General features: G+C 45.9%; 6 protein-coding genes across 6 annotated transcripts; 2 read left to right on the top strand and 4 right to left on the bottom strand.

The window, feature by feature from the left end:
- Nucleotides 1-28: 28 nt before the first annotated feature.
- On the bottom strand, nucleotides 29-1,211 carry F4822DRAFT_347657 (acyl-CoA N-acyltransferase). Its single transcript, XM_051455911.1, has one exon. It carries the CDS (start codon nucleotides 951-953, stop codon nucleotides 276-278), a length of 678 nt encoding a protein of 225 aa, XP_051311343.1. The 5' UTR covers nucleotides 954-1,211; the 3' UTR covers nucleotides 29-275.
- Nucleotides 1,211-2,328, top strand: F4822DRAFT_347650 (uncharacterized protein). The gene has a single exon (XM_051455910.1). The coding sequence runs from the start codon at nucleotides 1,469-1,471 to the stop codon at nucleotides 2,261-2,263; it is 795 nt and encodes a 264-aa protein (XP_051311344.1). The 5' UTR covers nucleotides 1,211-1,468; the 3' UTR covers nucleotides 2,264-2,328.
- Nucleotides 2,329-2,351: 23 nt separating this feature from the next.
- On the bottom strand, nucleotides 2,352-5,050 carry F4822DRAFT_413470 (arginyl-tRNA synthetase). Its single transcript, XM_051459052.1, has 2 exons — nucleotides 4,534-5,050; nucleotides 2,352-4,473 (listed from the first exon to the last, which is right to left on the bottom strand). The coding sequence occupies exons 1-2, from the start codon at nucleotides 4,819-4,821 to the stop codon at nucleotides 2,806-2,808; spliced, it is 1,956 nt and encodes a 651-aa protein (XP_051311345.1). The 5' UTR covers nucleotides 4,822-5,050; the 3' UTR covers nucleotides 2,352-2,805.
- Nucleotides 5,051-5,872: 822 nt separating this feature from the next.
- Nucleotides 5,873-8,700, top strand: F4822DRAFT_445508 (uncharacterized protein; the record flags this gene model as incomplete). The annotated part of the gene is made up of 7 exons (XM_051463390.1): nucleotides 5,873-6,256; nucleotides 6,313-6,359; nucleotides 6,412-6,544; nucleotides 6,607-7,089; nucleotides 7,183-7,542; nucleotides 7,598-7,690; nucleotides 7,748-8,700. The coding sequence occupies 7 exons, from the start codon at nucleotides 5,873-5,875 to the stop codon at nucleotides 8,006-8,008; spliced, it is 1,761 nt and encodes a 586-aa protein (XP_051311346.1). The 3' UTR covers nucleotides 8,009-8,700.
- Nucleotides 8,701-11,629: 2,929 nt separating this feature from the next.
- On the bottom strand, nucleotides 11,630-13,195 carry F4822DRAFT_347861 (uncharacterized protein). Its single transcript, XM_051455912.1, has 4 exons — nucleotides 12,746-13,195; nucleotides 12,621-12,689; nucleotides 12,407-12,474; nucleotides 11,630-12,350 (listed from the first exon to the last, which is right to left on the bottom strand). The coding sequence occupies exons 2-4, from the start codon at nucleotides 12,674-12,676 to the stop codon at nucleotides 12,001-12,003; spliced, it is 474 nt and encodes a 157-aa protein (XP_051311347.1). The 5' UTR covers nucleotides 12,677-12,689; nucleotides 12,746-13,195; the 3' UTR covers nucleotides 11,630-12,000.
- F4822DRAFT_413501 (FAD dependent oxidoreductase) lies at nucleotides 13,009-15,121 on the bottom strand. Its single transcript, XM_051459053.1, has one exon. It carries the CDS (start codon nucleotides 14,741-14,743, stop codon nucleotides 13,451-13,453), a length of 1,293 nt encoding a protein of 430 aa, XP_051311348.1. The 5' UTR covers nucleotides 14,744-15,121; the 3' UTR covers nucleotides 13,009-13,450.
- Between the last annotated feature and the right edge of the window lie 327 nt (nucleotides 15,122-15,448).

Below are 15,448 nucleotides of genomic sequence, written 5' to 3' on the forward strand. Positions count from 1 at the left end.
AGTAAAGAGAAAAAGAATAAGGATGGAGGGGCTCTACGTCAGATCCTGCAACCATTGCGCGACCGTATCACAGCTTCCTTCCCTCAAGGTAATTACTTAATTTAGCCTAGCGTACCGTATTTGAGAAAACGGAAACTACATCCTTGATCTCGATACCCGAGTCCATTCACCGGCGCGATCCGTAATCTCCGAGCTCCGTTCCGTCACTATAAGTACCTAGGTACCTAATGTAGGTACTTATTATCTTCTCATATAATTCCATGAGACTGGAACACTCATTTCCCACTGGACTCTGGTGCAGAGAGACGATATCCTATCAACGTCACTGGTTGACCTAACCGATGCACCTGCGTATCCGGCTCCGTCGATGATAAAAATTCTACAAATCCGAGCTTCTCTAGTAGCTTCCGACTTCCAATGTTATCCTCAACCACCAAAGCAAATAATTGTTCCGCGGCTACATTCCCTGCCCTCTGAACCGACGGAGAACAGACCCGGTGGCTGCCTGCGGTGCTACGTGGTATCTTCCACCAAGCGATGATAAATGCCTTTAGGAACTCAGTCCCGTATGCCTGACCCCAGAACTCTTTCTTGAACTTGTACCCAATTTCTGGCCAGCTGCAATATGAAGGTTTCATATTATGCACGCCACCCTCGCCAATGAGTTCGCCTGTAGACTTGAGGAAAACCCCGAATAGGAATGACTTTTCCTCATTTTCTGGCAAGAAGACTTTCATAGCTTGTCGAGATTCGTCGATGTCACTATCAGGCTTGCCGAGTGCGGTGCCCAGCATCGCTTCTGGTTGACGGCGTAGCTCAAAGTATCCCTCGAGATCATCTTCTCGCATAGGTCGAATCACGAGTCGCTCCGTAGTAATCGGTTGACGTTGAGAGATGGGAGGAAGTGGGAGAGATGGGAGGGTAGTCTCCACGTGTTCCCACGAGATATCCATGATGACAACAGCCGGGTTTGAATTTCATACAAGGCGTGTCTTGTGTTACTCTAGGAATGAGTATTCTCTAAAGCCTTATATAAATTTCCAGCTCTCCCTCATATTTGTGAGATGACTCATCTCTATAGGGCGAAAAGTCGCCGGCTAGAGCTGTAGGACAATTTAGTACGTAGGCTAGCTGAAATGACTGACAGAAACCAATCGTGCCTCCACTACATCTACCTAGAAATTAGTAGCATGACTCTTAACACAGGTTTTGTCCAGGACATAGTCGCTTTGCTCGACTAGGACAAAGATAGGGCATTGCTCCGATATTCATGTGTATTGTCATACGGAGCATTGTTAGGCGACAATGGATTCATAACATAGCGATTGTTCAAACAATAATCAAACGACGCGCATAAAAGTAAGTAGGTTGCGACAGGAAATTTCCATTGACAATTCATGTTTATATGAATCAACAAATTCCTCGTTTCATTTGAGGATTGACAATATTTAGACCAGTATATGTAAATATGGCGGCCTACATTGCATCCGGTTCGGGTTCTATCGCTTCGGGTGTGATACCTAGATGGTGGCCCGTGGCAGAAGCAACGGGCGTTCCAACCCTCAGCGAACGCAACAGTACTTCCTCTCGCCTTGTTCAGCGAGATGAGCCGTGTAGCTGGAACGTTGTTGCGATTGTGACTGTTGTATGTGTCAGTGTCATGTTCATTACAGCAGTAATACTATACTTGGCATCCTTCCGTAAGCAGAGTGCGAAGAACGAGCAAGCGAACGGACAAGAACAATTCGCAGAGCAGTTTGGTATTCAAGATGAGGACGATGTCGATACTATTTCCGCCGGAATCAACAGAGACTCATTTGATCTCAACGCTAGCGATGCCATTCCTCCTATCGATTGGGAGTGGGAATTCCGCCGTCAGCACAGTAAGCTTATGGATCTTGAGTTGGGCAGAATGGCGGCCTCCATACATCCGAACGTCCTCCTCAATCGGGCTGACCCCACTCACGGAAAGCAGGAACGGGCTAGCGAAGATAACTATACAGAACCCGAGGTATTCATTGTTGGAGCTCCTGTAGAAGACGATATCGAGGCTCAGAGCTCCGTTGCCGCTGATGTCTCAATGGCGAAAGCTATGCCCTTGAAAAAGAACATGCGTGGTGTCCTAAAGGCAATAGGTATACCTGTAGCTGGCAAGGCTTCCACGCATTTGGAATCAATGTCCGATTCCGACCTAGATGATCCCGATTCGCCGGATACCGCGGTTGAGAAGTTGGGAGAAACTGGTAATAGTAAGTCATCCTAAGCGAATGAATTCTGAATATTGGCGTTGGAGGGGCTTGTACCACACCAGGGTTTCACTACGTTCTAGCGCTTGGTTTGATATCTAGACGATATCTCGTTAAGTAATATATAATAAATGATAAAGTTGCTAAATATAATACTTGTACTTACTCTTTGTCAAGCGATTGTATTCTCCATAACAAAATTTGTTGCACGAATTCGTGTCTTAGCCTTCTAAGTGGCTCTGTGTACAGGGCAGGGTATCCAGTAAAAATCCAAATAAGCCACCGTTCTTAGGGGTATTTGCCAGTAACTGTGCAGGGCCTGTGGCTCTCTTTGTTGACCCAATTGTGATCGTCTTTAACCCCAATTTCAAGCGCTCTCACAGAATAACATTGCATGCAATAATAAAAGAGTTCTTACCTTTATCTCTGCGAGACTTACGCCAATATTTTGATATCATTACCAAAATTAATCGTACCGAGGTCTAGTTGAGCACAGTGTAGATCCTAATGAGCAAGTGTACCTAGACTATACCCTCAAAAGGTCACCTCGTTGCCTCGATCAGACCACTGGAGTTATCCCGAGGATTGCCATCCCGTTCTTTAGTACTTGTCGCGCGTGTTTATATAGAACAGCCTGAGCTAGGATGGCCTCGGGTGGATCTCTAGAGTCTGCTGCGTGATTATCGTTGCCGCTGCCACCATTCTCGCCGTTATCACCTTCGCCGTTGTCATCTTCCTCCTCCTCTTCTTCTAGGCAATTACCAAGCTCTTCACTTAGGCGGAATAAATATGCTAGTACCGCAGATGGCTCATGGCTTCTAAATGCCACGTCAACGACGTCAGGGTATTGGGCTATGACCCGAATGACTTCTGTCCAAAGGTCATCCTGCAAGTGTGTGTAGTCAACGTTAGCCAGCACTGCTTCATCCGTATCTGACTCGCTGATCTTTGCATAGCATAGTTGTAAAGTTGTCCCTGTTTCGCCCTCGAATGAAACTAGTTTCTTGGTACCGATGTTGTAACCGGTAGTTCTTTTGCTGGAACCGCAGTACTGGGCAATCAAAGACGTGATTCCGAGTATCTCGGCCGATTTATCGGAGTTGTCTATCCCTGGATGGTCATTTTGGTCAGAGCTAAGTGCCTCTGACATCTGCTTGATTGACGAGTCCAGGATATCGCTGAGTAGGTGGACTTCGCCAAGCTGTTGTGATAAGCCTTGTACTTTTCCAAAGCTTACATGTTCAAGTTTCGTCGCTAATTCATCATGACCCATGTATCTGAGAGCCTGGAAGACTTTCTGGAAATGGACGTCTTGGTCGGCTGCGACGACGTAGACCATTTTATCGAATGAATACTTTTTATTGCGATCAAGCACAGCAGCGATGTCTCGGAGTAAGTAGGATGTGCTGCCCGTTCTACCCCGCAGTACAGAGACGCCCAGGCTCTTCGGTCCGTGCTTGCTGAAGTCGATAATCCAAGAACCATCACTTTCTTGATAGATCCCCTTTTCCTTGAGGACGGACTCGACTTCTGCAATAGATTCTGGACTGACCTGGGACTCACCAGAAAATTCATCGAATTTGATATTGAGACGTTCGTATGTGTCGGTGTAATAGGCGATTGTGGCGTCTCGGATTCGTTTCCAGAAGTTGACCTCATCCGGCTCGCCATCCTCCATCCTCTTAGAAAAGCCATCTCGTTCAGCAAATATTCCCTTTCCTTCAATTTCAGCTGTACCGCGACCTTCGTCGCGCGCTTTGCGACTGGCATCCTTTTCAGGTTTGAATTGTTCGCTAATCTTTTCGTATACCTCATACAGGTGCCCCATGGGGTTTGATTGGAAAGCCTCCTCAGAGCCGAATTTGTTCCAACCAACGCCAAGTAACCCGATTTCTTTCCCCCAATCACCTAGAAAGTTCATTCTAACCACATCCCATCCTGCGCTTTCGTACAAATTTGCAATTTGCGCCCCGAGTATTGTGCTCCGAAGGTGGGAGGAGTTGAACTCGGTTGCGAGGTTCGGGGACGAGAATTCTATGACCGCTTTCTTTGGAATACCATTGGCGGAAGTCTTTGTTTGATCGCCCAATAGTCCGACTCGACCATATTGTTCCATGCGATCGTCAATGTACGAAAGGATGAGTCGAGGCAGTGTCGAGGTCGAGAAGACGAATCGTAGATGAACGCCATCCGGTAGCGGTAACTGGAACAAGGGCGTCGACGAAAACTATGGATCGCGAATGAATGAGCTTTAACTCGGTGTGCGGGCATGCTGTCTATGTATCACCTTAATAAACGCCTCTCTAGCGAGATCCTTTGGTTTGTCGCTTCTCAATTTGAGCTTCGGTAAGACGAGTGTTAGGTCGCTGTTGTCTTTGATGTTTGCACTTTGTATAGCCTCGTATGCGAGATATGCGTCACATTCGAGCACTTTTGAAGCTGTATCTGCCAGGTAACTTCGATATATATCAATAGGTCTCCGTAAGACTTCCGATTCGATGAAGCTAGGTATCGGTACATTTACACCGAGTTCTCCGAGGAGAGCCTCGAGACCGTCAATGGAATATGTGGTCATCGTGTGGAGATGCAGATTACGCCCGAGGTATGTAGAAGAGGGAGCCCATTTCAAGCTAACTAGAGGAATGGATCCTTTTACTATCAACGTGGATATCGCATGCGGGTTTCGATCCAACCGTAGTGGTCTAAATGTTGGGCAGGTATATTCTGCCTATCGGGCATCATTTGGAGCTTCGTAAGACGACACACATCTCGTTTGCTCTTGGCGATTGGGGAGTTGGCTTTTTATAGGATGCCCCAATTGCTACCTACCTACCCCCCAATGAAACGTTTAGTGCATAACATAGGCGACAAAACTTGTATCCCAACCCCCTATTACGACAGCTACACGTGACGTTTTTCTAAACCGTCAGTTCGGGTGGATTAGTCTATGTTGCCTGCCTGCCTGCTTTAGTAGGAATAGGGCTATAAGTTCTGACAGCGAGTAAGTTTGCGTCGAAGCCATAGCATGAGATCATTTCTATATATTTTCGCCCTGGAAATACAGGGGCTGATATGGGATCCTACCCGATGCTATGGCCTTATATTGGGCCGCCTTCAGGTGGCTATGTACTGATAACCCTGCTGCTCGGGTAAGAGTAGAGCTGAACATGAAATATTGACGATCCGACTCGATATCATCGAGGTAGCGGTGCCAACGAAGCAGCCAGAGGTGAGACAGTACCAAAAGCAAATCATTGAATACGCCTGCCCTAATTTTTTCGGTCAGAGAAGATGTGCATCCCGTCGGATCGGATTACCTACCTAGGTACTAGGTAGACAGTCGGATGGTATTATGTAGCTTCTCGTTGTACTTCACCACTGTCCTTCCCGGATGCATGCCATTCCTTAACCTACTATTGGACCACGACAAGAGATTTTAAGAGTTGGGACGAATATGCATTTTGGGATGGCAGAGCCTGCATTCAACATGGTACTTAAAGTTATCATATACTCAGCGGTGGCCTTCCATTCAGCCCAGATACCAGAAACCGGGTTCAAGAGCATATTTCCTTCATAGGTGGAGAACATGGAACTTGCTCGTGAGCCTTGCACAATCACCAAGCAATATGGCTTCGTACCAAGGGACTACCGTCTCCCAACCACTTTATCACTGGGATCCAAAATTTGATTCGCAAAGAAGAGTGAGCGATCGACTTGATGAACCATTTGACTATGTGAGAGACGAACAGGATGTCGATTCGGGCCTCATAAGTCGTTTTATGCAGGTTTTTGATGAGAACGACTCTTGCAACACTGCTACTGACTTGGTGGTGAAATTTTGTAAAGGTGCGGAGCTCCACAACCTGCAGCAGGATTTAGGTGGAACTACAGAGCGTACCGCATTACTAAACGACAGCGGTGGCTTGACGGCGCGGGACCTCTATCAAGCGTTAATAAAACCGAAGAAAGTGAGAAAAGGTCTAACGTATATACACAAGGGGCGTATTCATGTACGTGACAAGCTTTTATACCTAACTTCGACTGAGCTAACATAGTTATATGCTAGCATAGGAAGGAAGCGACCAATCAAATTGGGAAGCCAGAAACAGAGATGTAGGGATTGTTAGCGCCCGAAGTTCCTTGGTCGATGGCTGATAAACCACAGTTATATCGCGAACTTGAATCGCTGGTCCGTTGTGGCTCTTGCAGCTACCACCTCCAATCGACTGGTTGCCATCCTCGGCGAATTCATCTTCAACCATTTAAAATTCGATCCGTTGATAAATGCCAAGATACATGTGTGTTATCTCCTTTTAATACGGTCATCATAGTATCAGTTTATCTAATATATTCGTTATAGCATATTGGTTTTCCGATTTTCTCACTGGAATTTCATCTACCTTATTTTCCATTACGTCGGCACCGATTACCGCAAATGGATAATCGACAGGCTCCCAATGGCAACGGTACGCTAAGAGGCTATCAAGATATATCGTTCCTTCGGACAATGGGCACCAAGGTAGACAACAGTTTAACGGAATACGTATACGATGCTCGGCTTTCCTGCTTGGTTTGTGGGTCTAATTCTTCCTCATGGTCGGTCTACCTTTTTAACGACTTATACTTCGAGACGGAGGAAGAATCCGAGAGCATCAGAGGATATCATGAGGACAGGAGCTCAGGGTTCGAGTCGGATCCTTTCACGGCTGGAAAATTGCCCCCAGGCAGTTTACCCCGCGATCCAAGGGAATATGTTCTCATAGTCCTTGAAATTCGCATGCGGAAGGTGAAGAAGGAATGGCAACAACTTTTCGAAGCTATAGACGAGGCTATTAAGACATACGTAAGTACTTCAATTCGATGCCTGCTTTGGCGTAACTAGCCAGGTATTCAAGAAGGGTTAAGAAGGCTTGTGTGGATGCTAATGAAGCAATAGAGGAATGACTATTGGACTAAAACAAGTTTGACAGAAGCATTACGTAGGGCTAACGACCAAAAAGCCCGTGCGGATGCCGATAGACAACGATCCCAGCTACGGGAGGAACTCCAAGAGTGGATGCGTCGCAGCGTTGAGTTCCTGAGGAAGCTTATTGGTCCTCTGAAGCAATACACAGAGGAATGGGAAGAATTCCGTAAAACCGGCATGAATTACTTTACGTCGGCTGCTGATCCCGAGCGTTCGGATAGGCTTGTTAAGTCTCTCGGCGCTGTAGACCTGGAGTTCAAAGACCTAGGACGTCTCCTGCCCAAACTCAATCATATCATGGATTGTCTCTGTGAGGACATGTCTCGCGATGTAAGTTCGGGCCCCATTTAGCGATTGGATGACGGCCGTGGCTGAATAAAGATAGGTTAATCTCCGTATTGCTCACGAAAATAACGAATCTGCTCTATTGCAGCAAAGGACAGCAATGGACTTGAAAGTTCTTACTTGGATCACATTTGTATTTAAACAAGCAGTCCATCCTTGCGGGACAATAGCTGACTTCTTGCAATTTTAGCTCGTTCTTCCACTAACGCTAGCTTCTAGCCTTCTTAGCACTCAAGAAGGTTATATTCCAATCAAGCCAAGCCCGTGGGCTCTGCTGGCCTGGGTCGCTATCTTGGAAATTCGTGAGCAGCATGCCGGTCCACTAAACAGAGTCAAAGTGACAACTGCTAACTCAGTATGGTATAGTGATATGGGTCGCCTTGGGGTCGCTCGTGGGTTGGGATTCGCTCAGGGAGAGAATCCGGAGAGTGCGCCGCCGACTGGGGATTAAGGATAAGGACCTAGAAGATATTGAACTTCGACAACTAGAAGGGTTAACATAGGTCCCAGCCGGGAACTACGGCATCGAAAGATAAGTTAAATTCACATCAGTTCCGACGATGCTTCGTATGGTAAAAACATCTTTCTCTCTTCTATGCGCCATATTCTACCCTGGTCCTGGTCCCTCGACGATATTCTGCCGATGTTGCGGGTTAGCACAACTACATGATCCCTTTCACATTGCTCGGAACACCAACATGTTATGTATCGGTGATATCCAAATTTATGTTGAACCTTTCTAGCCCTAACTCCTTAAACGAATAGAAAAGAATACGACTGGTGCGCTTGGCCGCGGGGGTCGCATCCGAGTTTCCCTTTTCAACTCCTGACTTGAATCTTGTCGACCCTACAGTATGCGCATCTTGGGGTCCCACAATTCTCGCATGGCTCGATGTGGATATTCATTCTTGGGTGGCCGCAGGAGCACTACTAAGCGTTAATAACTTCAGATATTCATGGAGCTGGGCATACTCCAAATTCACAACTCACACAACTCCAGATCCATACCCAGCGCTTTCTTGGCTAGCAATATCATGGAACTCAGCACGTGATCCTCTCAAGCTGATCTTATCAAGCGGGTTACAACTAACCATGAGCAATCATGCAATGGATCAAATCGGCTAGGCCACAGAACCAGCTTTGAGGGAATCGCCTCGATGTTTTGCGGGATTGTGACGTTGGCTCGGTGTGATCTTCGGGGTTTTTCTTAGTCCGCCAGCTTCTCGATATTGGTTATGATTGGCTTTCAATAACCAATCAACTTTAAGTAAAACGGGCAGGCCTACACAAGGAAATAAGTTATTCTAGCTGGAATTGATTCCTTCAAAGACCTAGGTGCGAGGACGATATCAAATTCAGGGGTGGAAGCGAAGCCGGTTAAAAAGGCATAGGGTTCTTTCTACCTAGGTAGCTTCCTACATGTAGGTAGGTACCTAGGTAGGGGTAAGACATGTACCCATGAATGTGGGACACACCCCTACCCGAAACCAAATATGATCACAATTATCAATCAAAAGACAATAGAAACCCCAAGTAGATGCTCTAATAATAAAGTCCCCCTAAAAGCCTAAGCACTAACCTAGGTAGGTAATATCTAATTACTTCGGGCGCAAATATTACAAACGGGCACGCCGGAAAATAAATCAGTTGGTAATTAACAAAAGGTTTCAATAAAATAGTGAAATTTTTATATATTTTGGTACTGCAGGTCGCCGAGGTTACCGGTTTCATCTCATGGCTGTACTAAGCGAGGGAACTATACATGATATATAAAGAGGTACAAACCGCTAGTTAACGCAAGTACCGAGGTAAATGTGGTCCGCGCCTCTGATATTACTACCTACCTATCTAAAGTATATAAAGGAGGTTGAGGTAGCGTCCCTCAAAAGCAAATTCCCTCATGTCCACATTCTCTCGGGTGGCGTTGAGCCTGGGCCACTGTAAGCACAATTATTGACAGAATATTTGGCCACATATATTGATATTCATTAGGATCTCTATTTCAATCATTGGCATATTTCTTGGTCCTGCGCACTGCCTAAGGCGCCGCGACGAAATTATTCATCTGATGCCCTCGTGTATTACTATAAATGGCTATCTCTGCAGTGACTGTAGGATACCTGCGTCAAAGCCTAATCACAACACGATAAATGAAGTACGATAGGCCCTCTAGCCCTTGGGCTTTGCCTAAGCCCCATAGTCCTTAGATTCGAAGTTTTCTGCATTCTATTTGGTACCGCCTAACGCGAACGGGGGACCAACTGGAGGGGAACACGCCAATGGGTAGTAGCAATCCTGGCATGAGGGGCTCGACTACAGCTTTCACATGGCATAGGAAATATCGCTTCCAGGTATGACGTATATCCTTAGGTAAACCCAAGGAACCCGACTGTCTGGCATTCTAGATTTAAGGATAAATAAATTGCGGAAAGTGGAGATATGGCTAAATTTTGAGGCTGAATAGTGAGAGCGTCATGCTATTGCTTGTATGAATAAAACGCGTGATCTAATCTTATTCAAGACAGCCCTTAATGATAGGCAGACTGCTGAAGAAAATATCAGGTATAAATATTTCTACGACGTGGCAAAACCACGATTTTATAAGATACTACCCGAGTAGAAATCCTAAATATTCCGATATGTTTACTATAGTACTCTAAGCCATGGCGTTTAAAATTTAAGCTTACATTTATATCATATTTCATATTTCGTGTACCTACTTGGGACTGTAATAAGGCATCCCTTACCTTCTCCTTAATAGATTAACTACCTCCCTTGCCTTCGTCATACGTAGCTTCTTAGGTGATAGGATATCTGGACCATAGTGTGCCTTAAGAGGCTTGTTGGAATATTATATTAGTTTAGCCAATAAACTCTTAGGTCACAATGCTACTCTTACGATATTTAGGTTCTAATATCCGCCCAAGGAAAATAGATCTTATGAAGTGAAGCGACCATGTACGAATTTAAGGCGAGCAGCACGTATTAAATACTACCAAAGTGTACCTAAAAGTACATTAGATAGGTACAAGAGGAACTCTTATATCAGCTTCCACTCGGAAGGTTGAGCCACCTTATTGGACCTCAATGCCTTTCTATTTACTAGGTTTGTATTAGAGCAAAAGGAAGCATACTAATCGATTAATCTTTGCTTTTCGTAGTTCCGACGACTCGATGATATTGTGAAGTACTACTATATAAGAAATCTTTCCCCTATTGTGGGCACATGGACCCCCTTTGCGTACCTATATATCTAAATCCAACATGGATGATTTAGCTTCTCCGGGGCGAAAACTGCGGGAGTTATAGATAGCTTTACTGGTCCTGCGCGCCGTAGAGGTGCTACGAGTAGAGCGAGTATCATAAAATGTATCAGTTTGCATAATTAACACAAATCTGTGTGCGTCAGGGCCACACCGTTACCATGAAATCGGCCAATGACATCGTTAAGGCAAGGTGAGCTATGTTTCAAGGTGCCGTATAGTCTCCAGAGGTGAGGAAGGCATGATTCATGCTTTAATCTAACGTTCCTTCTCTAATAGCAGCAGACATAGAAATTACCTAGGTACCTAGAAGATGGAAGGTACTAACGAAGGCAAGATTACATTACTTATTTGAAAAAAAGTTCGAGTCCGTCGCCCTAACAGGGGCCCATGGTACAGTGGTAGAGTTACCGACCTCACCACTTCTCAATATACACCATGGTTGCTGGTCCCCTTCGGGGCCTGGTGTTTACCTTCCAGGGCGGCTGGCGGGGGCAAACAACTGGGTGACCCCCAACAAAAAAATAAAAAATTAAAAAAAATGGGCTCCTTTCTTCTTCTTCTTTCTATTTTATCATTTGATATTTTTCCTCTCCATGTTGTAAGATAAGAAAGCCGTGCGCCCTTAGTTGTGGTTACGGTTGGGTTCGAGTGATACAACAACACATCTTTTTTTTCTCCGAGATAGTAATCAATTAATTCCTTGGCTGTAGGAGTATTAGCTATTTCAAGTTCAAAACTGTTAAACAAATTTGCGGAAGAATCTAGCGTACTAACCTACACATTTCCAATATATTAGTTGTATAACTTTCATAACTCTGAGAGGTCCCTTAGGTACGTACCTCGATAGGCCTGTAAATTAATCCCGACTGAATTCTATGCTCTTTTCACATCACAAGTTGCCTTACTAAGTCAAAAAGTCCGAAAGTTGGGGGTAGCTGTCGTTATTCATTCCCATGAAAAAACCCGTAACGCGTAGCTGTGAAATCAAAGACGTATTCTAACACGGAAGGAGTAAATATACAGTATTAAGAAGTCTTGCGACAATAAAAATTGGCCAAAACCCTGCATATCGTCTTCCGAGACCCCTGGAATGGATGGTCAGCACACCACCACTGTCGAGCTGGCTTCCCACATCCGGGGGAACGATGTCCGCCATGGCTAGAGGGCGTGTAACCCCTCAATTATTCTTCTCCTTCAGCTCTTCGTTCTCCTTCCTCAGCTGGGCTACCTCCGCTCGCAGAGTAGCTAACTCATTCGTCATGACGAGGTGCTCGGTGAACATGCGCTTCGTCTCCTCTCGGGACTTATGACTGGAGGCATTCGCTGCATCAACGGATCGCCGCATGTCGTCACACAGCGATTCCTTGGATTTATCTTGCCATCCTTTATTATCGTCCTCGCAGTAGTGGTTGAATTCTAGCGCCAGTTGCGTGTGTTCGGCTTGTAGGTGGGTGTATTTACTGATGAGGTGCTTAGTCTCATCCTGCGCCTCCTTAGCTTCTTTCAGCAACTGTACCGTAAGATTACCTGCAGATTTGTCGTTAGTATTGTGCGCTATTGAAGTATGGCTTTGTGACGCTTACGGAGTACAGGGGGAACTGCGACGCCTTGGCTGCGCATCTCGGCGAGGATGTCCATTAAATGGTCGTACCTTAATGTCTCGGGTTAATAAAATATTCCATTACGTATTGTGTATTTTTCTAAAAAAAAAAAAAGGAAGAAAAAACTAGGGTGAAGGGCGACTAAGAGGAAGAAGCCCCCTTGTTGAAGGAGAGAAGGGAAAGCAGAAGCACTTACCCATCATCAATACGTGGGGACGAGCGAACTGTCGAATTATTTATTCTAGTTTTCATTGTGGTTGTTCCTCTGAGAATTATTAGTATCATAGATGGTTTTGCGAATAATGGTTGAGGTCAACATACCAGACTGGAGAGGATCAAATGAGATGAATTGACCTAGGTGTAACTATGCCTACCGAGAAAATTTGGCTCGCAAGTGCTTAAACGGCGTGATTAAATATGTATCCATCGACGGTCAATTGTATTAAATATATTCAATGTCAGTGAGCGAAAATTAAAGGGCTTATCGCATATATTAAAGCCAGAGAACTTCTGTTGAAAAATCAAGAAGAAAAAGAACAATGGAAAGGACGACTGTATTTATTCAAACATGTAAGGAATGAACATATGGATATTCCAATATTTGCCGGTTGTTTATCTCTACACGTTGACTATAGCAGCTAGTTAACTCCTATGTCACAGTACATAGTCTACTACATTCTGCGACTATGCACTCCGCTAAGACCACCTCGTGATAAAGTCATGACTCAAGCAAACATTCTCAGCCAATAAGGTCCTATGGAATAATTAAGTGCAAGTAATTCACTACCTAGGTATCTGTATTGGACGTTGGATAATACCTAGGTACTTGCTGTTCTGTCATATCTTATCATACAACTACTGTTGTCGGATGAACTAGAATAACCAGCCTGTTGGTATTGTTCGGTGGTGTATCGCATGACGGGCGCTATGCTGTCGCGCTATTGAACAACAATTGAGCCATGATCACATCGTTCGTACTTCGGGATGCGCTTGACAATACTTATCTCTGAATTCGAATACCAAATCTCATAGTTTCGCTCTGACGACGTCCGAATCCCTTCGTATCTCCTTGACATCCCTGAAATCCGTACTCTTACCAACTCTCCAGCTGACATCCACCTCTGCGTCATTGCCTTCTTTCCAACGCCATCGTTTATTTTCCTGCTGTCCCTTTTCCAACACATCTTTCACCCACTTTCCAACAATTGGCAGCATCTTAAACGCGTGGGCTGAGTCACCCGTCACCACAGCCAAACGTTTCTTCCCTGGTACAAAATCAATGACGTACTCGCTATCGGCAGTATCCGCGCACCAGCAAATGTGCCGGTCTATCAACGGCCTATCCGCCAGTGCGGGTAGCGTCTCCCGCAACAATCGCCTAATCGTCTTTTCATCGCGCGCGGGGATAAACGCGTTATCTTCGGCCGGAAGCGATAATCCGGATGATGTGTTATAATTGGTGTACCCCGCCATCGCGGGGCAAATCTTCAACAAATTGGTGCGGCGGTCTGGTTCAAAGAAGAACCCTAGGTCGCGCGCGTATGTGACGGGAATGCCGCGCAATTTTGCTGCTTCTTCCGTGGTGAGCTGGATGTGTGCCACAGGAGAGGCCCGGGGGATGACTTGGCGCTTGATTTGAGGGAGGATAGAACCTAGAGATGCACCGAGGGCGAGGATGGTTGTTGAGGCGCTGTAGTGCTTGCCGCTGGTGGTTACTGCACCGGCACACACCTCGCCCTTGGAGTAGGTTAGAGTTTTAACTGCTGAGTCGAGATGTATCGTCACGCCGAGTGCGGTACATGCTGAATACACCGCCGTCATAGCATCGGCCGCGGAAGCGTACCCCGCGAAGCTATTGAAATAACCCTTCCATTGCATGGGGCCGTCAAAGACGGGAGCAACTCTGCGGATATCTTCGCGCGATATGACAGGTGTGATCTTGCCCCTAAATGCCGGACGATTTTGTATGGAGTTAAGTGACTTCTGAAGGGACTTTTTTGACTTTTCTGGGGCGGCAGATGAATTGCACAGGAGATATCCCGTCTCGTGGTAGTAAGGGGCGAAGAGGGGAGACTTCCAAGCAGCCATAGCCTCTAGAGCTAGCTCGGCATAGAAGGGGTCCTCATACTCGGCTCGTAGGATCTTGTTCAAATCATTGCCGGCGGAGAGTTCGGGAGGGAAGGTCGGAGACTTCTCTAGCACAGTCACGTTGGTATACCCAGCTTTGGCGAGGTGATAAGCTGTCGATAGGCCGAAGGTCCCGGCACCTAGAATGAGGATTGAAGTTTGCTTGTCCATGACTTCGGTGGCTAGTGGCATTGACTAAGAAATATTGTGATGACGATAGTAGCCATCAAGAGTAAGACTACACCTTCATTTCGGAATACTTGTGTCTTTTACGCTCGCTTCATTGATAGGAATTGGCCTACGGAGGCCTTTCATCGGAGCGGTTTCGGTCCATCCTCTCACGATCTTGGACAAGAGATCATGTGTTATGTAGTTGTTTTGGTGAAGACTGGGCGGGTCGAAGAATTGATTGTTAATAATGATGAACTAATTTGATGACAAGGCAACGGCAAGCGACGTGCATTAGGAACACATGGATTGCCCTGAAGATGATATCGCGGGGAAGTGGAGAAGAGTTTAGTTTAAGGGATACCCCTGACACTTTGATCCTTGTTCACTACTTAGGTACATACGGTGCGTCGGGACGGAGTTGGAGAAATTACATAAATAATTGCGGAGGTTGGAGTCGTACCAAACGTACCAAGGTACCTAGGTTATCTTCTTATCTTCCTCCAGCTGGACACTCCACTCCACTCTCCTATCTTCCCTGATAACAACCCTACCAATGGCTACCAATGCTCCCACGCAAGCTCAGTTGGAGAAATTCATGCCCTCCCTCCAAGATAGGTAGAGCCGGGGTCGAGTCTCGCCTATCTCCTACAACTAGCTGTCCCTAATGGAGGACACACGCGACGAGTGGAGTCGCGTCTATGGAGTTGCCCAGACTTCACGACTCTT

Source organism: Hypoxylon trugodes (genome assembly GCF_022578975.1).
Source record: "Hypoxylon trugodes strain CBS 135444 unplaced genomic scaffold F4822scaffold_8, whole genome shotgun sequence".
NCBI lineage: Eukaryota > Fungi > Ascomycota > Sordariomycetes > Xylariales > Hypoxylaceae > Hypoxylon > Hypoxylon trugodes.

Excerpts from the sequence above, each read along its gene's own strand:
- F4822DRAFT_347650 (XM_051455910.1), top strand. The coding sequence starts at position 1,469 with ATGGCGGCCTACATTGCATCCGGTTCGGGTTCTATCGCTTCGGGTGTG.
- F4822DRAFT_413501 (XM_051459053.1), bottom strand. The coding sequence starts at position 14,743 with ATGCCACTAGCCACCGAAGTCATGGACAAGCAAACTTCAATCCTCATT.
- F4822DRAFT_413470 (XM_051459052.1), bottom strand. The coding sequence starts at position 4,821 with ATGACCACATATTCCATTGACGGTCTCGAGGCTCTCCTCGGAGAACTC. Across the intron at positions 4,474-4,533 it reads CTAGAGAGGCGTTTATTAAG|TTTTCGTCGACGCCCTTGTT; the intron begins GTGATACATAGA and ends CGCGATCCATAG.
- F4822DRAFT_347657 (XM_051455911.1), bottom strand. The coding sequence starts at position 953 with ATGGATATCTCGTGGGAACACGTGGAGACTACCCTCCCATCTCTCCCA.
- F4822DRAFT_347861 (XM_051455912.1), bottom strand. The coding sequence starts at position 12,676 with ATGAAAACTAGAATAAATAATTCGACAGTTCGCTCGTCCCCACGTATT. Across the intron at positions 12,475-12,620 it reads TCCCCACGTATTGATGATGG|GTACGACCATTTAATGGACA; the intron begins GTAAGTGCTTCT and ends CGAGACATTAAG. Across the intron at positions 12,351-12,406 it reads CGCAGTTCCCCCTGTACTCC|GTAATCTTACGGTACAGTTG; the intron begins GTAAGCGTCACA and ends ACAAATCTGCAG.